General features: G+C 40.6%; 1 protein-coding gene across 1 annotated transcript in view; it reads right to left on the bottom strand.

Annotated features, from left to right (window-relative positions):
* ST8SIA1 (ST8 alpha-N-acetyl-neuraminide alpha-2,8-sialyltransferase 1) overlaps positions 1-25,182 on the bottom strand; it is a 67,896-nt gene that overhangs the window by 21,766 nt on the left and 20,948 nt on the right. Inside the window, exons 3-4 of the mRNA XM_088141353.1 lie at positions 11,657-11,766; positions 9,263-9,355 (exon numbers count right to left, since the gene is read on the bottom strand). Of these exons, the coding sequence (XP_087997479.1) occupies positions 9,263-9,355; positions 11,657-11,766 (203 nt within the window). The remainder of the gene's footprint in view (positions 1-9,262; positions 9,356-11,656; positions 11,767-25,182) is intronic.

Raw genomic sequence — 25,182 nt, 5'->3', positions numbered from 1 at the left:
CACAGGACATTTACAAAATCTTCCTTCAAGGTATGAACTGGGCACAGGTTTGAAAGCAAACACATGCAAAAGCCTTCTTCAATGAAGCATGTTGAAGTGATGTTGACCAGATACTGGAAGAGCTTTTATGTTTCTTGTACTGGTGGTTGTCCCCTTTTGTAAGTAGTGCCCCCCATGATTGCACCAGCACTCTTTCTGATCAAGTTTTGGGATGAACTGAAAGAAAAGGAGGATGTTAAGCTTCTAGTAGACTTGATTGCTTATGTGCCATCAAGTTGTTTTCGACTCCTAGCAACCACATAGACAGATTTTCTCCATGATGATCTGTCCCTAACCTGGTCCTTCAGCAATTCCAATGATGCACTCACTGCCTCTGAAACTGAGTCCATCCACCAGGCTACTGGTCGTCCTCTTCTTCTCTTTCCTTCCACCTTTCCCAGTATTAAAGCCTTCTTCAGCTGGATCTTCCCATAATGTGTCCAAAGTAGGTAGACTTAATGCATCTCTAAACTTAATCCTCTCCCTTTCAAGGGCTGAAATTCCTGTCACTGCCCTTCCCTATGATACAATTACAGCTCACCGTTATATTACAGCTGCTGAAAAAATTAAGGAGGCAAGATGGTATTTGGTTTGGATGTTTTAGCAGCCTCTTGTCACTTTGAATGACTTGGTAAAGGCTTTTCATGAAGCTCACCCAACAACCTAATAGTATCAACCATGATAAAAGATTAGCAAACTAAATTCAAATAATATTAGAAAACTGGAAACAGAGGACTGGAATATCCTATATTTTAATAAATGGCCTCATGATTTAAAATACATTAAGTGTATTTCCAGCAATCAACAAACAAATATGGTTGGTTCAAGAAAAATATTGGGGGTTAACTGGGCTTCTTAATAGATGTTGCTTATCATCCTCTTTATACTGAAGATGTATAAATTTGAAAGAATGTTGATCTTGTCCAATGTTAGATCCTTTCTGGTTATTATATGATGTTATTATGATGATGAACCAATTATTGGGAGAAAGTTAAAGGTTTAAAGATGTAAATATGCTGTTGAATTACATCCCCCAAACTGGAAATTTATCTATTTATAAAAAGCTTTGGAAATATCCCATTTGGACTGTTGCAGAAAAGGAGATTATATATTCTGTGAATGTCGCTGGTCACTTAAAGGTTGGCTAATGAAAATTTTTGGCTCTTATACTTTATTACCTCTTTAGCAGCAGGAGGCAAGATTGCTCAATATGATACTGTATGATCTGGGATTAATGTATTGTTTAAAACTAATTTAAATAATTTGGATAGTATTATTTTACTGTTGTAGAAATGATGATCGAATTGAAAGGGGAGGTTGGGTTTTTTATGTCTTTAATTTTTAAGTTTTTTCCCCCTCTTCCTCTTTTTTTCTTCTATTTTTAGTTGATATTATTTAGTGTTCTTTTAAGTTCTTATTGTTTAGTTGATGTTATTTAGTGTTCTTTTCTTACCGTATTCAGTTTGGAATAAAATTAGTATGTTTTGTTTTGAATTATTGGTACTCTTTATAAAACTCAACAAAAATGACATTGAAAAAAGATGAAAAAAGAAGGAATGCAAAAGGGAATGATATTTTCCACACTTGTTCATTTGTGCTTAAAGAGATGTCCAGCAATGAACCTGCAACCCTCAGCATCCTATCATAAAAGTTGCTGCTGAGCTATAAAGTTATTGCTTTTTCTTCCTATGTGCGTAATGACTAAACTGGGCTGTTTTTTTTTTTTAGAAATATATATACTGTATATATAGAAGTTCCACAGTCAGCATTCTTGGACATATTCACTTCACTCCAAGAATCTACAAAAGAACTGTTTGGAGTCCATCAATACTCAAACAGCCAATGGTCAAGATGTGCTTAAGCTAATGACACTGGAGTATATAGTGTGAACCTATCTTGCTTTGTCTTTGCTGGCAAATGTGGAAATGTAATTTACCAGTATCCTGGTGGAAAGAGAAACAGACAATGCAATCCCTGAAGAACAGGAGTTTTCAAGAACTTGATTCCTAAAGGGAGAACATTGGACTAGCATAAAGACACAGAGTCTAGTGGAGACAGAAACTTTGCCAAGCCAAGAGCTGCCCCACTCATAGACTCATAAACTACTCTTGCCTACGTCAATACAGAGTAGATATTATATCTCAGAAAGTCAGTTTACAACTCTAGAGCTAACCAAAACTGAACCTTGGCACAGTTTTGTGGTAAACGCTTTGAGTTGTCTCTCGAGAATTCTTTCGGCTTGACTTTTCAGAATATTGCTGGACAACACAGGCGCATCCCTGTAGCATGGACGAAATAGCTGATTTAGCTTTCACAGCTTTTTGACCTCTGGGTCCCTGAGCAATTTCACAAAGTAGCCTTTGTTACTGACAGCTGTGGGCCATAAAGAGAACGTTCCCACTCAGGGTTTGAGCTGGCTAGCCCTGCCCTCTTTTGCAATGTTTGGATCTTCTGTGGCTCCCTGCTCCAAGTACCAGCTGGTCTTCTGTAATTGGTGAACATGCTCGGCCCTCATTAGGCTGTTTTGGGGAGCAGAGGTCAGTACCCCCCTCTTTAAGAATATTTTATAGTCATGTAACCCTAAGGGTACTCCAGGACTGTTGCACACTCTCTGTTGTATATGGCTAGTTTTATTCTGGATCGAAAACTTTTCAGAGCCTGTAAGTGTGTCCATGCGAAATCACCTAAGCAAAAGTTGATACAACCCAGCTTTTATCTCCAAACAGCATTTCCAATAGGTTTTGTAGGGATATCATAATTTGGTTTTTCCTGACACTGATTAAAAAACAACAACACTGGGATGGCTGGCTTGGGAATTAACTTCTGCATTTTCTGTACTGTTCCAGATGACTTATACCTAACATAAATATAAGGCAGCCATTGAAGTGTCTGATTCAAGCTCATTTTTCCTGTCTGTCTGCTCAATGTATCCTTCTCAAGACAATCGTTAAATAAGATAGATCATCTCACAGACAACTATGGGCCTGAGCATTGAATGCTCCGAGTGAATTTAGTGAAGGCAGAGATGGGGAGTTTGAATTACCCCAAGTTGGGCTGAGCTCTTACCCTTCTCCAGATAAACCATGAGATTGTATGTATCGTTATGGTTGCACAGTGCTTCAGATTTGAAGGCAAAAAGGGGCTTCAGATTGTGCCGGGCCATGCATGGAGCCTGTCTGCAACTTCTTAATCCAGGTGGGTCTTTTTCCTGGGATCACCTGGCAGCTGCAGAGGGCAGAGGTGCAATTCCTTAATTGAACAAATGAACTAAATACGTTCCCAAGAAACGGCATGGCTGCTTTAATGAGCTGGAGGTACTACGTGACCTCTTTTAGGCACTCCAAAGCACTAGACCACCCTACCTAGCAACATCTCAAGCGCACAGCTGAATTTGGGCCGGTGCTACTCAAAAAGCCATCATATGGAACTGAAACTCTGTGAGCGATACTAAAGTCCTCTGTCCATTCTGATGACATGATTTCACCTCCAGCTAGGGGTCAAAAATGTCAGTTGGAATTGTGGGATTGAAGCCCTACCCTTTAGGATGCGAAAAAGCAGCGTGTGAACCCTGCTGATGTATATCAAAAGATGTGGCTTCAACCACATGGTCATGACAGCCATCTTGACTTTTTTCTCTGCCTTCCCATCACCAGGGCGCTCCTGTCTCCAGCCTTGTCTCTTTCAAACCACCCATCAAGCAGAATGAGGACATGCACCCACCGGTCCGAAAAACCATAACGAATGGGTAGAAGGAGCTGCAAAGCTACATGGCAATATTAAAACCAGATGCAATATTAATGTCCAACAAACTCAAAGCTACCTAACTTTACATTAATTATTGCATGAAAACCCCAAAACATGTGATGGATGGCTTGATAGACAGATTGATTCACCATTAACATTAGAAAAAATGCTTCTCCTTATGTAAAAACAATATTCAAAAGAATCTGCCCCCTTGGAAACTATTTATCACAGTAAGCAACTACCTCTCTAGCCAATTAAAATTATATCCAAAATTGTTATTTGCTGATTCAGTAACATTAATCGCTGTTATTTGAATTTTGCTTGCACTTTGGATTTTGAAATCAGCTGAGCATTTGACCTGGGTCTTCAGAATTTAGAATATGCCTAGAGATATTGTGGGTTATTACCAGAAAAAATGATGTAATAGTAGATGAATTAAGAAATAAGCACTGATTTTTTTTAGATCGGATTTGATATCTGCCTCTCTGCAATTACATAGGGATAGTTTTTAATTTATTATTAAATCAACAATAGGATGCCACATTTTTTTCTAAAGACCAGATTAATGGAAAACAAGATAAATTATGTAAGCAGATAGATTGGAGAGTCTTTTCTCAGTTCATTATAGATTAAATGAAGTGTGTAAGACAGCCATGAAAAGAACGCTCTGTTGCGTATGTGTGTGTGCATGGTAGACTTTATTTGAACATCAGGATTGTTGTGGTCAGAGACTGGCTCACCCAAAGTAACCAAATCACTTTGAAGATACAACATACTTTTATTTGCATGCAATCAATAATACAGTATACTGGGCTCCCAGCAAAGCTTTGCACTTTGCTCAACACCGATGAGAAAAAGCAGAACTAGAGCTTATACTGTATATCGTTAGCCCACTACATTGCAAAGATAAGATAAAGGCAGACACAATGGAAATTACAGTGTGACGCTTGAATGTTTTAGATAAGCCCACCCGTGTGACATTATTATTATTTATCCCTTCCTACTAGGTCAACATGCTAGCTGTACTACCTTTGAGATATGGTCAATGAATAGAAACAATCCGGTTTACAGGTTCCTGACTGAGTCTTCTCCCTGTCACCACTCAAGGTCAATTCAGCTTGCTTTGAATGTTTTCCTACAAGGGCACTTTCATCAGTTCATATGTATGGGGGGAAGGGGGTATCTCATAAGTTAGGTAGTGAATGCAACATACATATGTATGGGGGGTACCTTTTACCACCACAAGATAAACTGATAAACTTTGGCAACAGAACCATCTAGAAAGATGGTGGCCTCTTCCTAACCAAAGGTTTTCACAGCGGTATGTTGGGAACAAGGCTGTCCACAGGGTGAAGTCAAAATAGGCAAGATGGTGGAGAGATCACCATGATGCAAGTCTTGATCCTTTTGTACGTTGTAAAAAAGGGATAGAGCTTGAATTGCGATGCTGTGTGTGCTAGGTGGCCCATTTTCACCCCTCCTGGATATGCTGGCACAGGATGCTTTAACTCTGGATATCTCGTATCAAACATATTAGCCTAGATGAACTATTAACCCCTCCCCAACTATATGATTGTACAGCAGAGCAAGTCCCCATTGAAAGGTAATTATTATTCTTAGCAGGGTTCCTTCTATAACATAGCATCCTGACCATCAGTGAGCTCCTCATGAGTCCTCTCTTTAGAGATGAATCTGGAATCTGTATTTTAACATCTACTGCAAGGGATCATCTAAAGTTGCCTTCAAAACCTCTATTATCCCATAATATCCAAATATATTACGCTGTGGTTTTCAGCAAGTGCTTTGCAGCCCATCTTGGCTGAAAAAACAGGATATGTGAATAAATAATACTAAAATAGCTTCCTTTGATACCCCATAATTTATTGCCTTATTGCTTTTGCAGCGTTTAAGTTACTGATTAACAAGTTAATTACTGATAAAAGCAAATGTTTCTCCAAAGATCCATTTTAACAGACCAACTAATGATCTGAAAATGTTTTTGACTGTAGAAGTTAACACTAAATGTGCTGAGTTAGCTTTAGGATCGAAAACAAATATATGATGTATTTTACATTAGTCTTACACACAGCTACATCTATGAGAATGGAGTTGCACTGGGAGGGGTTACAGGAAAGCATCTGAATAAACACAATTGTTGCCTCTCCTGTCCTCCAGAATTGCTCTTTCAGCTACCTATACACATGGCTGAAAAGGATGTTTAAGCCTTTCTGCTCCCCTAGTTCATATAAACACACCCAAGCCTTTTCAAATGCTCAAAGAGCCTTTTGTGCCAGTGTGTGATGTACCATCATTGAAGAATCACCATCAGACAGAAAAATGCATTAATGGTCATAGCAGAGGATATGAGTAGGTGTGTTTTTTTCTAATTAAAAAAAACAAACAAATATATTTAACTGCTGCTAAATACAAGAAAGGAGTAGATAGCAATTACATTAAAAAGTAATCTTAATTTGGCCAAGAGTTTATTCAGCTTTCTTCGTCCCTTCCATTTGCAATCCAAGGTTTTTAAAGGGAAGGACAAGACAGGAGTGATGGGATCTAAGATAGGTGGGTGAAGTGCTTTCTCAACTTTTGTTTGTAGATTATATGAAATGTATGAAACAGCTGAGGAAAGGAAATTAGCTCTTATTGGTAACCTTTATCAAGAGCTATCTTTTGGAATCAGCTGTGATTTTTCTTGATCTGGGCAACGGTGACCTTTACACTGAGCCACACAAATCTGCAAAGTGCATGAAGAGGTGGCACTGCTTTAACAGATGGGCATTTAAAAGAATTTTGCCACGGATCTTGCTGGGAGTGAACCTGGAGGTTTCATTCTCAACCAGTCTACTGCAACATGAACAATAGGAACAGAGAAGTCTGACTAGGACCAGAACCAAACAGAGGAAATTGGGGGGGGGGGAGGGGATTAACAGAAGAATATATAGCTTCAGCATAAGTATGATCCACATTTTTATACTGATTTCTTTTATTGAACAATCCACAGGAACATTTACTGGAGTAGAAATCAGCTTCCCAAAGTGGACAGATAAACAGTGGACTTACCCCAGTCTACCTAACCCGACTTGGAAATCCTCAGAATGTCCTAAGGACTTCATTGGAATAATCCAATATTCCACTCAGTCCAGCATCTTGTTTTACTCACTGGGCAACCAGATCTCTTGCGAAGCCCAAGTAGGTCATGAAGATTATTAATGCACAGAGCAAAAGACAGAAGAGCATCATAGAACGAGCCACTGATAAATCTCTACCTCAACAGCTTGCAGTTGGCTGTTTACAGAACAGGCTCTTGAATTTTTATCAGTCTGGGAACCACTCTTACGAGTGCCAGAATCATAGAATCATCATAGAACTGTGGAGTCAAAGGACCACAAGGATTATCTTGTCCAACCTTCTGTAGTGTTTAGGAAAACCAGTTAAATCATCCTTGTGAGTTGGCTTGATCTTTTTAAAAACCTCTAGACGTAGAACAGGGTTCCTCAACCTCAGCAACTTTAAGATGGGTGGACTTCAACTCCCAGAATTCCCCAGTCAGCCTGGCTAGGGAATTCTGGGAGTTGAAGTCCACCCATCTTAAAGTTGCTGAGGTTGAGGAACCCTGATGTAGAGAACCAACCTTTCCCACAATTTCCAATGCGTATCATAATTATTAATTTTATGTTGCCCAGTCACTTTGAGGTGGATGGCCTATAAAATGTGATCCATCAATCCATCCACCCACGCACAAACTTCTGCAGATAGACTGTTCCACTATTGTACGCATCCATATGAAGACATATTTAAACAAGTTTTTAAAATATAATTTTGAAAGTTAATAGCTGATTTTTCACAAAGCTCATGCAACAAGAAAGGGGAACTTGAGTTTAGCAAGAGAAGCCCATAAGAAATATAGAAATGGGATTTGGGAACGTGTCTCACCTATGATCTGTGTCTTAGGTACTGTACCTGTGAGCAACATCACAATGCAAGTACAAAAATGCAAAGCTTATATTCTGACTTTATAAGATATGTTTTGTCATTTTGGCATCATCATGATTAGGAATGGCATCCATGAATGTGTAGGAAGATATTGCTCTGGATTGCCTGCACATTGATATTATCACAGGGGGTAACATCATCATCATCGTCTTCATCATTATTTTTTTAGGTCTTAGCTCAAATTTCTCCTCTAAGTGAGATCAAGGGCACTTCTAGATCAAGGGCACATTGGATGTCTGCAGGTCTCATATTCAGGTAGTCCTCATTTAGCAACCACAGTTGGGACCAGCAATTTGGTTGTTAAGCAAAGCAGTTGCTAAGTGAAACTGCCCCTGTGCTTATAATCTTACTTCAGCTTTCCTTTGCTTTACAGATCTGCAAAGGTTGTAAATGCAAGGATTGGTCATAAAGTTACTTTTTCACCACTGTCATAACTGCAATTGGTCACTAAATGAGGTGGTCACTAAATGAGGCAGTCACTAAACGAGGACTAGTTAGACAGTGATCAGGTCCATGTCACATATGTGAATGGAGATCAGATTTTCTGTTTGTTTTTTGTTTTTTTGGTGGGCAGCGGGATTTCTTTTCTCTTGCTAAAACAAGTTTGGGTGTGTTTCCAGCCATCCAATTCAGCAGTTGTGCCACTTAACTTCAGAGATATGGTTGGAAGCTGCAAAGGAACGTAATTTATATAGCTTTCCATACATTCAGCAAAAAGAACAATCAAGTATGGATGCACAACACTATTCTGAAATAAAAATTTAACCTCTACTTATTTGTCTCCTTCCCTTCATTTTTCAACTGTTCTATGACTGTGTTCCTCTCAGTCTCTCTCTCTTTCTCTCTCTCTCTTAGCTGTTTGTATTGTCCTCATAAACATCAGCCAAACTCCTCCAATATTCCAGAATTCAGAGATGTGGTGAATGTATTTAGTACTGTACATTCAGTAATAAATGCACAAATTACAGTTTTTTCTGCCTGTCCTTTTCATTGGGAGAAACTCCATACAGAACTGAGCCTTGGCCCTAATTTATGAATTTCTTATTTGGCTACATGTTTGGCTCCTGAAATGTTACATGCTGTCAACCACATGTTCATAAGGGTAAGGGCTGGAAACTTCCTTTTTAAAACACAGAAAATCAAAATTGGGGTGAGCTTTGGACCCATGTTTCGTCCACGTAGATGGCTCTGACTATCACATTCCAGTACTCACAGCTCTTTTTCGAAGCATGTGGATGCAAACCAATTTCAAGAGAGATGACAGATGAGTCTCTCCATTTCTTAACCCACCCAATAAGATTGTTGTTGACTGGACACAGGTTGCTAGTGAGACAATTCTTCTGCCCACAACACTCTGACTTTAAAATACCTCTTTTTCCTTTCTTTTAAAAAAACAAAACAAAACAGAATGCCTATTTTTTTCTCTTCTTTATTCAGCATGGCTGATCTTTTCAGAAGAAACAGATTATTTGCTCCTTACCTTTTCTTAATAATGCTGGGATTAGCAGTTACCAGTTGAGTTTTGGATCCTACATCATTGCTATATGCATTGCTTAGTGGAGGAAGGTTACATCTGAAAGGAAGAAAAAGAAAAGGGTGTTATAAATTTCACTTTTTATTTGCATTCATGTATTTGTTCAAGTTTACTGTTTTAAAAAAATAAGGATGTATTCCATTAAGGCAAGTACAGATAGTCCTTACTTACTGACTGCAATTGGGACTGGCAACTCCGTCGCTAAGTGCAGTGGTTGTTAAGTGAAACATCATATGACTGTGCCAGACTTGCGAATTCAGTTCCATTGCAGCCATTAAGCGAATCACTGCAGGTCGTTAAGTGCAACATCACGTGACCATGACTTGCAATTTCACTGTGGTTTCTCCATTGACTCTGCTTGTCAGAAGCCAGCAATGAAGCTCACAGATGGCGGTCACATGACTGCAGGACACTGCGACCATCGTAAGTGCATGCTGGTTGCAAAGTGCCCGAATCACATGGATAAGTTGTAGGCAAATAAATACACGTACACATACACACATTACAGTTGGAGGACATTTGGCCTAGAGAGCTTTCACTAGTTATGATGCAAAGGCTTGCCCAGTGTCGTGGATGTATCTTGAGAAAAGTCTGCTGCATTGCTATGAATCTTTATGTGTATGCAACTCTGTGTGTGTGTGTGTGTGTGTGTACTTGCCCACAATTTGTTTGCATCTAGTATGAAAGGAGAAAATCATGGGTCTATCTTCCTCCCCCAATATCTCCCACGCCTTCCCTCCCTTCTGATCCTCAGCTACCATCACTGTCAACATCCTAGTGCATGCTGGCTGGGGAATTCTGGGAGTTGAAGTCCACACATCTTAAAGTTGCCAAGTTTGAGAAGCACTGCTCTAGAGTTATGACCATTTTTGTGGCAACGCTATGGCAGCCCAAAATGGGTAGCTTTCTGTGCATTTTTAAAATTACTTTATTTTGTTCTCTTTCAAGTTTTCCAAGGGGTTTTTTTTTTTCCTGACTGGTAAAAACTAGGCAAGATCATCTCTTTCCATGCCTCTGAAAAGAGCTCATTTTTATGTTGGCTTCCTCCTCCTTTTTTTTTTTTTACTCTCTCTCTCCAGGCGGTGCACATTAAAAATACATTCAAGAGAATAAAAAAGAGATAAAACCCAATCCATAAAATAAGTAACATGACTGTACCATTGTGGGATGTCAAATATAATCAGCATGTCCTGGAATTGGAACAGCTTTGGTGCAAGCTTTGGTATTTCTGAGGAGGAACATATTGCAGAAGGCATACAGCAATGAAGGGAAGGGAAGGGAAGGGAAGGGAAGGGAAGGGAAGGGAAGGGAAGGGAAGGGAAGGGAAGGGAAGAGAAGAGAAGAGAAGAGAAGAGAAGAGAAGAGAAGAGAAGAGAAGAGAAGAGAAGAGAAGAGAAGAGAAGAGAAGAGAAGAGAAGAGAAGATGCCCTTTTTCTGGTTGAAGTCAACTCAATAGTTGGAGGATCGTGGGCCAAAAATCCATGCAATAAAAATCTGCTGGATCTTAGCAAGAGAAATGTGCATGGCAGCACCCTCGACTGAAGCAGCACGAGACACAAAGGGCTGCCTCCTTCAACTACTGTAAACATCTCACACCTTTATTGACAATGTTTCTAACTTAGCTACCACTCTGGCCATAACTGGAGAAACACAAAAGCTTTGGGGAGGAACAGCACAGGTGGGACACTCCTAAATTTAGTAACTCATCTATAAAACATATGGGGCACTTTCTGTGGACTCCACTGTCCTACCCCAAAGCCTGGGGGTGGACCCCAGAATAACTCCTTAAAGAGTCTGCTAAATTTCAATTGTAATATGACAGAAGAGGAAAACTGTTAACTATGTAGGGAATAATCACATTAATGGTAATGAATTAAACTGGATTTTTAATCAGGTTAGCTAATTTTAAACAGAACAGTTTTCATTCAGGTCCATTCCAGTTTTCAGACTCTTCCTGAGAAAAGATGCTCTATGGCAGTGTTTTTCCACCTTGGGGACTTTAAGCCAGCCTGCTGGGGAATTCTGGGAGTTGAAGTCCATACAGCTTAAAGTTGCTGAGGTAGAAAAACACTACTCTGTGATTTGTTTTTGTTTTTTTTAACAAATGAAATTTGTTTGAATAGAGGGCCAGAGGCCCTTTCAATCCCTCCTTAATTTTTCCTTTAAGAGCCTATAGCCATGACTGCACTGTTGGAAGGCCCTGCTGTCCCACTAGCCTCTGAGAAAGGACAGGTGAGGGTTGCCGCTGACGAGTCAAAAGCAGGGACACCAAAATACTTTGAAAAAGCTGTGAACGGAGGAGAGGCAAGCAATGCTGCAGCCAGAATTTGGCTTACTTACCGCATGACAAAGTCTGCTTGATCTATCTGCTTGCCACAGCGGCTGTTCTTCAGAATGCCGCCATTGCCCACCACAGAGCACCTCTTCAATGGCAGCTGGAATGGAATCGCCTGGCAAGAGAAAACAGTAGCAGCAATCACACCTGGAATATCTGGAGAGAAGCAATGTGCCTGTGGTTTTAGAAGGGGGGTTATGGGAACCCAGCAGAGCTGGAGAACAGCCTTTGGTGTTCAAGAGACATGCTTTGCATCCACCTTAGAGCTATTAAACTTTGGAATTCATCACCACAAGATGTGATGCCAGCTACCAGCTTGGTTGGTTGGATCAATTCAAAGAGGTCCTGGGGATCAATGGCTATTAGCTTTGATGGTAGTGGGACTGCCTCTGAAAGCCATCTGTTGGGAGAGTAGAGGGCTCTTGTGCAGTTGTTTGACTACTATGAGAACAGACTGCTGAACTAGATGGGACAGGGGCTTGATCCAGAAGGGCTTATGTTCTTATATTTTCTATGGATTTATGACCTCCCCATTTTCTAAAATCATAACCAGATGAGGCTTTGAAGAAAATAAAACTCATGGACTGCCCAGGTTGCCCACTTTAGAGGCAATGGGGAAGGTTACACTTGCAGCTGGATACAAACATTTTACATTACAAATGATCTCCTTTCTGTGTATTGTCAAAGGCTTTCACGGCTGGCATATGATGGCTGGTGTGGGTCTTCCGGGCTGTGTGGCCGTGTTCTTGAAGTTTTGTTCCCTAACGTTTCGCCAGCACCTGTGACCGGCATCTTCAGAGTGCAGGAGCACAGACAGGAGCAGTTCTCTCTGTGCCCAGGGTGATGTGACTTCAAGAACACGGCCACACAGCCCGGAAGACCCACACCAGCCATCGATCTCCTTTCTCTCTCCCAGTAGCAGAAAAACAACTGTACTTTTGACAACAGCAAAATCATCTTATGTAGAGAGCTAAACTATACTTAAGTATCAACACAAGGTCATCTTGCTCACAACACAATGCAGTTGTCCTGAGCTTGCAGCCACTGAGAAGATGAATGGCCAACTGTGGGGGGAGAGTCTTGGCACAAGGGCCAGTCTCTTCTTGTTGTATGGCAGATGTAGGCAACTGGCATTCCTCCACATGTTTCCTAACTAAAGTTCCCAGCGATTCTTATCAGAGGCCCTGCTTGACTGAAGTGTTGGGGACTCCAATTCAGCAAGATGCAGAAGTCACCCATTCTCCACACACGTATGGAGATTTCTGTTGCCTTTATGGATCAATTTTACAAGGTATACTTATGTTTCATGTTTGTTAGCTGTTTTCAGATTATGATTAAGTAATGGGAGAGAACTATTTTAAATGTAAAACCAAAAAATTTTTAGTGGAGAAGCTCACATCCCTTGCAGAAAGCTTAGACATACCAAAAAGAAAATGTTGGGAAATGGAGAAAAATTGCTATGGGCTTATTCTTGAAGTACCACTCCATCCTTAACTCTTTATTTAATAAAACAAAACAAAGGTAAAAAAAGTTAAGAAAACAGTAACAAAAATGGAAAATAAAGCAATACAACCAAAACTATGTAGCTGTATCTATATCCTTCTATCCATGAAGTTTTATACAACCGTTTCAATAAGGATAAGCATATTTCATTGCAATCGTCCATATATAATCTGTCTGTAAGCAACTCATTCATCAGCCTCAAGTACCATCACATCTACAATCCACTCTGTAACTGGGGCCATAAATTTATTTTTCTGATGTTAATGGTTCAGCTCCCTGCTATTTTCTCTAATATTCTATCCTATTTAAATAGAAGAATCGCTACATATTTGATTCTGATAAACCAACCATGTTTTGCTAAGCTCCCTCTGTTCCTTTATGGTAACAAAAGTGATGCTTCTATTGGTGCTGGGACTACAACTCCAGAGTTCCTAGTCAAGTCCTGGATTAGAATTCTGGGAGTTGTAGTCCCACACACAGGGATGGTGTGGGTGGGACTTTGGAAGACTACATTCCTAAATTTAAACAGAAAGACAAAATGCAACCAATCTTCTACCAAGTCAACTTCCAGATCAAGACATGGTGTTGGTGTTGTGTTCATAATCAGCCAACTTTTCTACCAGCTTGGAAAAATCAGTAATGTGTCAAATGAAAAGGGTTTATATGTGCCATTGCATTAGATTTCACGCCAGTAAAATGTCAATTTTTTGCTAAAACTCTGATGGGGAATTCATAATTTTGATCATTTTAACTTGACCTCTGCAAGATTATGTAGTGGCATAAAGTGATCCTTATTTAATATTCCATATTCCCCAGTTTTCAGTTCCATCTCCTCAGCTGGTTGAGTTCCCCCATTACCCTAAGCCACAGGGTGATTTATCTGGATCTGGCTTAACATGATATGTGGCCCAACCACTATGGTTTATAAACCAGGTTTTATGGCTTAGCAAAATGTTGTGACCCTTGAAGAGGTTCTATGGGCCCCCACAGCCTCCCCTTTCCAGCAGTGATGAATCAAGATATTCTGACGCCATACACCTCTGCCTTAATCTCTTCTACCTGCCTAAACTTCTCAGTGGATCTTTTCAGCACTTGCCCAATTCATTTAGATATTGCTGGACCACAGTCCCCTGCAGCTTTGTCTCCGAGCACAGTCTTAGAGTCCAAGCCATGATCTTAGAAATCCTTGTAGTATGCCAGGGTTAGCTAGCATTATCCCCATACTGCCTGTGAGCAGACTATGGTTGGAAAAGTAAGACTATGGCAACAGCTCTCTGAATTTGCAGCTATGGCAAGAGTTGAAGATTCCTTGAGCAATGATCAATCCTGCATCACTTTGGCAATGCCATCTTTTAAATTTCAGTGCTTCAGTTGGTGTACTTCAGGTGCCTTCAGTCAAACAATGCCACCTCTCAGCATCTAGGAAGCATGCCTTCTGTCTTGTACTGTTGCCCTCTGGAGTGATAACCCTTAGAAATCCATGTAGCTCTCATCCTAATGATGTTCTGGAGGACTTTAAAAATATGTTTGTTCTACCAGGCTTTGTGTTGGGTAGCTTGGAGCCCTGTTGGTTCTTTTTTTAAGGGATACTGTTGTCTGGATGCTTTAGATCAATGTTGTCCAAACGTGGCCACTTTAAGATGAGTGGACTTCAACTCACAGAATTCCCCAGCCAGCATGGCTGGCTGGGGAATTCTGGGAGTTGAAGTCCACTCATCTTAAAGTGGCCACGTTTGGACAACACTGCTTTAGATTCTTCCTTTTTCTGTTTTAAATTATAAAAAAGTCATTCTGGAGTCTATCAGCCTCAAAATCTAATATATACATACATACATTGATTATGTGCCATTAAATTGTTGCTGACTCTTAGCAACCACAAAGATAGATTTTCTCCATGAATATACATACATACATAAATAAATTAATTAATTGTGGGAGTTAGTCCCAAAGATCAGCCACACTACGTGAAAAATATAAAGGATATTTATACAACTGTAATCAAGGCTGATCGACATTTGAGATACTTTATTGCCTCAATTGGTAAAAATTAATTTTGGCTGCCCAAAATGTAAATAACTTCTGGCTTCTTCAGCAAGTGGCTTTCTTTACAGTATTATGGTGGTGACTTAGAATATAAATTATTTTTTCCAGCCCAGCAAGTGATCAACATAATGTAATTACATCTATATTGTATTCATTATAATGACACTAGTGATCATACACTATTATCATTAACAGTGTTTTGGGAAGAAAAGATGATTAGGTGACCCTAGGAAGCTGTCTTTCGCCGGCTGTTTGTTTGGCTAAAACAAACCATGATTAGGATTGTGATGAAATGATAGAATGCCGCTTCAGTGTAAATAAATTAATAAGTGTTTCATCTGGAGTCTGGTGAGTACATGGCATACAAATGGATGTAAATAAATAAATAATGACAGGCGAGTAAAGGGCTAACTCGGCATTTTTTAAAATCAGAAAGGCAAGTTAGAAAACAGGGCAGGTGGGCATTCAACGAGGACAACTTGGGCAGAATAAAACAAGGGCAAGGAGAGAAAAAAGGAGATGCTTTGGATTCAAAGATAAACATGTGCCTTGACGCACATGGGAGCCTGTCAATACATTTGTCTTAAACCAAATTGGTCTTTTTCTCAGGATTGCAGGGCAGCTGCTGAGTGAAGCCACGCAAGTCCAGGAAAGGATGCAGCTGCTTTAAAGGGCTGCAGACCGGTGCTAAGTGAGCACCTTCCCCTTCAAGCCCCAAAGCAACTTTCACCTTCAATCTCCAAGTGCTGCACCGTTATAATATGTAAAAAAAAAAAAAGTATAAATGATCTGTATATATAAAAGAAAAGAGAAGCAGAGGAATTTTGTAGATGTACTAAGTCCTAGGAAGAGAGACTGAGGGAACTGGGTATGTATGTTTAGCTTTGAGAAGAGAAGACTGAGGAAAGGTAACATAAAGAATGAAGTGCAAGGTGGTTTCCTGGAAGCTCAGACCCAGGACATGGAATGATGGTCCTCAATATGTGGAGGGCAACTTCCAACTGATTGTTAAGGAAAACTTCCTAATGGTAAAAGCCATTTGACAGTGGGACTGTTTATCAAGGAAGATTATGAATTCCCCATCTCTAGAAGTTCTGAAACAGAGGTTGCACAACCACCTACCAAGGATGCTTTAAATTGGGTTGATTGACCAGGAATTGGACTCAGCGGCCCTGACCAATCCTTTAGAACAGTGTTGTCCAAACTTGGCTGCTTTAAGATGAATAGACTTCAACTCACAGAATTCCCCAGCCAGCCATGCTGGCTGGGGAATTCTGGGAGTTGAAGTCCACTCATCTTAAAGTGGCCAAGTTTGGACAACACTGCTTTAGAATATAAGTCTGCTGGATTAGACCAAGGCCCTGTATTGGCCCAGTAATAGCTGATTCACACCTGGCCAGATGTGTCTAGTTGCTGGCAAGCAGAAGATGGAGACCTCTCTTTCTCACCATTGTTCTCCTGCAGTATGCTGGCCTAGCTCAGAAATAACACTGGATTTTCCAGACTGATAGCTCTCAACACACCTGTTCACCATGAATTTATCTGATCTCCCTTTAAGGCCATCCAACTTAGTGGCTATTACTGCGTCTTGATAATGAATTCTACCGATAAATGATGTGCTTTGGGAGGTAATGCTGTCATATGTTTATTCAAGTTCTCCTTCCAGTCAGTTTCATTAGATAGCCCTAATGTTTTTCAGACCTGGCAACTTGGAAACTTGAAAGAGTGTTTTTCAAACTTTCATGCTGGCTGGGGAATTCCGGGAGTTGAAGTCCATACCTCTTAAAGTTGCCAAGTTTGAAAAACATTGCCCTAATGTTTTGAAACAGCTAAAAAATCCCCCACTCTTCTTCCTTTCTCCAGGCCACACAATTTTATACTTTAATTCTAGCTCTGTGTTGTCCATGTAGCATAATCTTCCAGAGTTTCCAGCTAAGATCTTTCCCAGGTTTAGCCAGGGACCCAGAGATGAAACTAAGGCCTTTCCTTTGCAAAGCACATGGTCTCTCCCTGAACCACGCTTCCAAATTCCACAGCTGCTGATCAGTAAAGTACAAATCAATCCATTTTTTTTCAAAACAAGTCTTCATCCCTATTAAATAACTCTGAAAGAACCAGGACACCTATATATCCCTAAATTTAAAAAAGAAAATAGAAGAGACGCTTCCAAGACTCCCATTGTGTGACTTTTCCCCTTTTGCTCATATAAAGATAATTCTGGGAGGTTCAATAATTTAGCTCTGCAATTCTATGTCAGCCTTCCAGTTTCATCTCCCTGCTGTGCTCTGTGCCAGTCTGGAGCTATCACACTTTACCATCACAGCGGTGTCCAGAGCTTTTGGTCTGGCACCTTGGGGATTCTATTTCAAAATCTATAATCCAATCTCTACAGCACACCAAGAACAAAGAGTTTGTCTTGGGAGGGACACCCCAGAAAATGGCAATTGTGCACTAACTCACCTCATTTGCTAGACTTTATTGCAGCCTACCAGCTGAAGTACAAACAGATCCTTCCTGAATGTGTCTGGTAGGAACAACTTTGTTCGTACAAGTTGTTTCTACCAAAACAATATACCATTGCTTGTATATTAATTACAAGTGATTTGCAACGCTGCTGGCCTGGTTGAATGCACCTGTCCTTGTTTGATACATCAAGTTAGAAGATTTCCCTTCTTTTGTGCATTCAAGTCAGTATGGACTCCTGGTAACTGCCTGGACTAGTTCCTGCAGTTTTCTTGGCAAGGTTTTTCAGAAGTGGTTTGCCCCTGCCTTCTTCTTCTGAGGGCTGAAGAGACTGGCCCAAGGTCACCCAGCTGGCTTCATGCCTAAGGTGGGGCTACAACTCACAGCCTCCTGATTTCTAGCCTGGTGCCTTGACCGCTACTGGCTCAGAATGACAGAATGCACCTGACCTTGTTTGATGCATCAAATTACAAGATTTCTGCCTACCCATATTACATTTGGTGGGGAACATTTTGCCCAAATGAAGGAGCTAGGTTAATCTTGCTCATAATGTGTGATATAATACAGTTCAGTCTTTTGCTCTCAAAACAAGAGTCTGAATCTTGCTAAGAAGATTGGAGGTGAGCCTAAGACTATATCATTCATGATGCTTCAAGCTGTTTTCTAATTTTGCTTGCACTTAGCTGACCTTGCTTAGGGTCAGAAGCTAAACAAAGTCAGACCTGGACAGTACGTGGATGGGAAACCTCCAGAGAATCTAGGGTTATAGCCTAGGCGGGGGGGGGGGGGGGGAAATCTCAAGGAAGGTAATAGCAAAACAGTTCTATATTGTTGCCAAGAAACTATGCAGACTTGTCTATTAAGTCACTGGGGGCCAAACTCAACTTAAGCAGATTTTACCTTTATATTAGGATTGCTTTAATTTACTTTAGTCTCTGTTTTCAATGTTTATACATCTGTTCTCTTGTTTGCCTATATTTTAGGAGAAACGGAAGAATGATGAATAAAGATTTGAGTGACGTGAAACCTCATTCCAGGGTTATGCTAGAAACAGCACCTTCAAAGGCATCACTGTTTGCTTCGACAGCTCACAGCTTGGATGAGCTTCTTCAAAGGGAGAAGAGAAGGAGGTTCAACAAGGCCTAAAGAAAAAAGAGGGACACAGAACATCTCCTATCAGGACTGACATGGCCAAACTGCTTGTCAGGTTGGAAAGGATGGAAGACTTTCTATTTGCCAGGCTGGCAAAAATTCTGAGTTATTTCCATTCCACCTGCTTAAGTCTACTTATTCTCCACAGGCCATGACATCTTCCTATCAGTAGATCTCTCACAATGCTTCTTCCAAGGGGTCTCATCTCAGGGAAGAAGCCTCTTTTGCAGAGGTAAGCTCATAAGAATCTGCTTTATACTGAGTCAGGCCACTGGTTCATTAACATCAGTTAATTAGCTGTAGCTAATGCTCTTCCAGTGAGCTCTAGACTTCACCCCAAACTGAATTCCCAGATTATTATTATAAAGTTTAAGAGCATCATACTTTGATGGGAGTTCATAAGATCTTCAGCTGGGGAGAGGTGTGAAGTTTAAAGAACAAAAGGCAGCAATTGAAGGGGTGTGGAAGTAAGGATGATTTATAAAAACAGAGAGGTATGGAGGGGAAGGCAAGAGAAGAAGAGGATGACCAGCAGCAAGGCAGATGGACTCAGTTACAGTGGTGATGAGTGCACCATTGGGAAACCTGAAAGACCAGGTTAGGGATAGATCATCATGCAGAAAATCTATCTTTTGGTCGCTAGGAATCGAAAATGACTTGATGGCACATAATCCATCAATGGAGAGGCACAGCAAATGGTGCACACTCATCCATGTGCAAACATAGAACTTCCTAGCAACAGAAGCTATTCGGTATTTATTTAATCTCATCTTGATTTTGGGCAGCAGCGTACATACTTAATGTTCCTGTCTCCTGTTTTCCCACAAGAACCACCCTGTGAGGTGGGTTGAGCTGAGAGAGAGGGCCTGGCCCAAAGTCACCCAGCCAGCTTTCATGTCTAAGAGAGGACTAGAACTCACAGTCTCCTGGCTTCTAGCCTAATGCCTTAAACCAGGGTTCCTCAGCCTTGGCAACTTTAAGATGGGTGGACTTCAACTTCTAGAATTCCAAGGCTGGCTGGGGAATTCTGGGAGTTGAAGTCCACCTGTCTTAAAGTTGCCAAGTTTGAGGAACCCTGCCTTAAACCACTCCACCAAACGGTCCCTCTGCCTTCCTCAGTTGAAGTATAATCCCAGGAAAGAGGCATTTGGCTTGAGAAGGTGCCAACAGGTGCTACCTGCACGCACAGAGGTGCTTTAAAGCACCTTTTCTCCTTTGAACCTATCTCCTGTCTCCCAGTTTCTCCTGGTTGCTCCTCTTTTCTGGCACTTTGTGTAATGTGGGCTATCCTGAGAGAGAAGAGCATGATGACATATATATTGTATTTTCTTCAAGGAAACTAAGGCAACATGTGTGATTCTCCAGCATGTTCACTATATTTTAACTCTGCTGTTTCAAAAGGAGCAGCATTTGGTCCTTTTTAAGGTCACCACCTCACTCGACAGGACACAGCCACTGTCAGTTCCTCTAAACATCGCCACACTTCTTAAAAACAGTAATACCCAACTCAAATGAAGCCTTGGGCTAAGTAATGTACATTCAAAGTTCCATAAAGTTCAACTCTGGATTTTATTTATTTATTTATTTGAACAATTTATATAGCCACCCATCCCCAAACAGTGACTCTGAGTGGTGCCTAAAGGATTAAAAACAATTCAATAATATACAAAATAAACAACCCAAATACTAATTTAAAATAATAGTAATAATAATATGACATATACCTGGGTTTAATATGACATATACCTGGGTCTAAAAACATTCCATTTTCAGTCAATGAAGAAACAAACAAATCCCATCAATGTCAGCCTTGCGAGGTAGCCCAGACAAGAAGCACACCCAGAAGTACTAGCTCTAACTTTATTGTAAGGTTACATTAACAGAATCGTGCAAGTCTGAAAGGACATCTCTCCCCCCTTGCATTCACGTGCCAAGAAATTAGGGACAGTCCCTTTTGAGATGCTTGCCACATCCCCATTCCTTCTGTGGACTCAGCTGCCTCTTATCTGACTGTTGTCTGATCTGCAGCTGTACCTCTTGTGTCCCATGGTCATTCCCACATACCATTACAATCAATAGGGCTGGTGTAACCTCCTAGCCCAAATGCCTGAAGGAACATCCAGGCCAACAGGATTGGGGCCATCTGGACTGCTCAGGAAACGTGTTCCATAGGGTAGGTGCTGTAACAGAGAAGACATGACTCCCGGGTCTCACAAGATGACGGTTAACATTTGGTCCACTTCCTTTCCAATAAGCTACCTGCCCATGCCACAATTAGCCTGCAAATGTCAAACCTTTAATGAGATGTCTGTCATGTTTGTTATTTAATAATAATAAAATAGGAAGACATAATCAGTGGGTTCAATGAAGATTTGCACTCACACACATAAGACAATTTATCTCCAGGTTTCCAGAAATTCTCTAACATGATTGTTTGCTTGCAGATGTTTCATTACCTGACTAAGTAACATCATCAGTGATGTTGTTACCTAGTCACTGATGATGTTACCTAGCTGGTTAATGAAATGTCTGTAAACAAACAACTAAGCTCAGAGAGCACCAAGGACTCCACAGTTCAACCCTGAGCTACAGATATTCTCTTCAATTGGAATTTTCTAACAGTGTATAATTCTCAGTCATCAAAAATTGGACCTTAAATTAAAAAGGTTTTGAAAAGAAAAACAACTGTCTTAGTATTAGCAAATGCCCATAAAACTTTGCCCATAAAATGCATCATCTGTGACTAACTGAAATGCCAGCAGAAGAATATTTTATCCTACTGAAAGGGGAAATGGATCCAAATTCTGTTTTCCCCCCACTTCATTGTATAAAAAGGGTTTGACAGCCTTGAAATATGTTGTGTCTAAAATCCTCAAAGGGGCTTTATCTGACATGTCTACATTTTTTTTTTAATTCTGTTCTTTCCAACCCAACAGAACATTGGAAAGAAATTGCATAAAGACTGGAAAATCAGCTGGAAAATCAGCTGGAAAATCAAACAGAACGAGGCCACATTTGAGATAGTAAGGGAAGCTGGAAAAGAAAGATTGGGTTGCAAATGGGCCAGATCAGGCCAAGGGCTTCACAGAGAAAAGAATTCCCAAAAAACTCTTCCCACACTTCCCTCTGGGAGAGGCATGAAATGCTGCTATTGCTCGATTCATAACATGTTACCTCATTATATTGAAGAACATGAAGCCGCCCATGACTACTGTTGGGAAAGGGTTGGAAGGAATTCCAGAAGTTCTGCTGTACAAGATTTTCATCCCTTGCTATCCTTAAACTACTTAAGCAAATACCTTGTGCTGCCACCAGATTAGCAGAAAAGGTGTTTAAAATAAGGGTTTATTAAGTGGTGTAGTGGTTAAGGCATCAGACTAGAAACCGGGAGACTATGAGTTCTAGTCCCACCTTGGGCACAAAGCCAGCTGGGAGACTTTGGGCCGGCCCCTCTCTCTCAGCCCCGGGAAGAAGGAGGCAAGGGCAAACCACTTCCAAAATCTTGCCAAGAAAACTGCAGGGATTTCTCCAGGCAGTTGCCAGGAGTCAATGCTGACTTGACGGTACAAATATATATTATTAAGTGAAGGCTGGGCACACAGATACAGGCGCATCTGTATTGCATATAACAATTGTGCTATGTTCCTACCAAATGGGTCTGAAATATAATTCTGTCTGTTCTCCAGGCAGTGCAGAATGTTCCCTTTATAAGACACCCCATCCCATCCTTGGACTCTTTTTGGATATATAAAAGACATCGTGTCACAGTGCCTGCCCTTTGGAACATCATACCCCCAAGATGAGATTGGACCCAACCCTACTGGCCTTTCAAAAAGCACTGAAGATCTGGATGGGGAATAGATTGGGTCATGGGACATTTTTAGCTTATTAGATGGCTTAACCTCGAGGGTCATGATAGTTTTTATACATTGGTTATTTTCTGATTTATTATTATGGTTGGTTGCACAGTCAGCCAGATGTTTAGACTGGATTTGATATTTTTATCCACCTACTGAGTCCTTCCCAAGGACCTGGGATAGACAGATATTGTTGTCTGATGGTGTTAAAGGTATCATTGCAGGATGATGATGATGGAACTTCTATAGCATTTTTATTTGTTATTAGCCACCCAATGTTGGTACAGTAAGATAGGCAGCTGTATAAATCTAAATTAATAAGCAAACAAATGAATAGTGGGCTATCCCACCTTTGTTTTCTTTTGGAGGTTGAGTCTATAAAACTCCCTACCACAACATCATGGAAATTGTTCGCAACTGTTTGTAGATGCTGTACTCGCTACATAATGTTTAACTTTAGAATAAAATCAATGCTTCGCTTTGTAAAAAACAGGAGTGCTCTGTTTATGTATTAATTTTAATTTTTTTTTAAAAAGGCAGGGAGATGAGAGGCCTAGGGAGCACTAAGGTTAGTATCCATGGTGACCCTGGATTTCACAGCCATCCTTTGAAAACCTCCGCATCAGACTGGTTTTCTGGTTCCAAAAGAGGCCTTGGAAATTCATATCTGCATTCTATAATATACTGGGCAAGGGAAATGCCCTTTCTGTTTGCTTAAGCTAACAGCTTGGAAAAATATGAGATGTTTTGTGTTTGCATCATGCTTTCGATATTGCACATGCTTGGGTTTATTCATTTCCTTCCCAGGACTAATCAACAAGGGGACTTCTTGAACAGCTGCATCAAAAGACACAAATTTCTTTGTGTAATCCAACCCCATGACCTGTTGATCCCACTTGGAGGAATTCCTCTTCTATGACCCATCACTTGCACAAACTTTGCAGGCATTTAAAATCCTTTCTTCTTAGATGCTTAGATTTCTTGATCAGTACAAAAAAGGCATTCATTTAAGAAAATGGATTAGAAATAAGTGTTTCTCAAACTTGGCAACTTTAAGACATGTGGAGTTCAACTCCCAGAATTCCCCAGACAGCAAGTCCTCTACAATACCATAGTCACATTCATACAAAATATTTAACCTATTAACTGAATTAATCTATTTTCTGGCTTCACATAATTGATTGACTGATTATGTACCATCAAGCTTTTGCCAACTCTTAGATGTCAATTTGTAGTCACTTCATTTCATCTTTCACTGTGTTCATGCTTCTTACTTTCCTTGTGCCCGCTGTAATTCTTTGCAGCTTCAGATTTTCTTTTCCTGCATGGTAACATCAGCAACTATATGTCCGAAAGGCTTTAATCTAGCCATGTCATATGCACTGTTAGTACTCCAAAAGATCTTCAGTTCTTCCTCAGTAGTACATCGAGTGCCATCTGACCTGAGGGGCCCATCATCCGGCACTATATTGTCCAACATGTTATATTTCCTACCCATGTGGTTTTCTTGTAAAAATACAGGTGCAGGGGGTTACCATTGCCTTCTCCTGCACAGTATGAATTGAGGCCATTGGCATTAAAGTGGTCATCTGCCATCAGCATCTTCCTATATCTGCTGGCCCATATAAGTGCCTGTTTGCTTTAACTGGCAGCTGGGATGACCTTCATGCCTCAGGTGACCCTGCTGGGAATATATACTCTTGACATAAACTCCCAACATTCTTTGTTCATCCAGGCACACTCACCATCACCACCACGATGAAGCAGCACAGCAGAACCTGGGGAGGGGTGGGCTTCACATAATACTAAACTACAAAATCTCAGCTACAAAAATCCAAGGAACTGCTAAATGGCAGCAGAACATTAGGGTTTTCTATATCTCACTGAAGCTATTTATGTTCATTTGAATTGGCTCAGCCCAGATACTTAGAGAACATACTGAATCATAAATCGACCAAGCAGGCTGGGTTCGCACCAGATACTAAGACCTGATAAAATTAACCAAGGAGAATGCTAAACAAGCTTAGCATGACATTTGAACATAGCCACTAGGTCATTCAAAAATAGAACTACATATAGGCTGGAGTAATAAACAAACAAACCAGTCAATCAATTTGGTTAATCATGTTGCATGAAGAACAGCCAAGTGCAAGGGGTCAAGCTGGTGAGGAGGACACCAATGATTCTCAAGCCAGACAGAACTGTCATGCAAACATGGAACAGATGTCTCCAGCTTTCAAGACAGGACAGACAAAAGTCCATTTGACTTGAACTGATGGGAGGAAAAGTTTTAGACTTTAAGGCCAGGCACTGTCTCTTTCTCCCCCATACACAAATGTACTATATGAATATACAGTGGTACCTCGGGTTACGAACGCCTCTGTTAACGAACTTTTCGGGTTACAACCAGCTCCGGCTGCAAAAATTTACCTCGATTTGCGAACTCCGCCTCGGGGTACGAACAGGATACGCGGCCATTTTCCCTCCCGTAACACGGTCCGCGGCCATTTTTC

This window comes from Python bivittatus, unplaced genomic scaffold (genome assembly GCF_059951505.1).
Source record: "Python bivittatus isolate LINGU-HERP-01145 unplaced genomic scaffold, Pbiv_v1 ctg000330_np1212, whole genome shotgun sequence".
Lineage (NCBI taxonomy): Eukaryota > Metazoa > Chordata > Lepidosauria > Squamata > Pythonidae > Python > Python bivittatus.
This window is presented reverse-complemented; position numbering and strand designations above follow the sequence as displayed.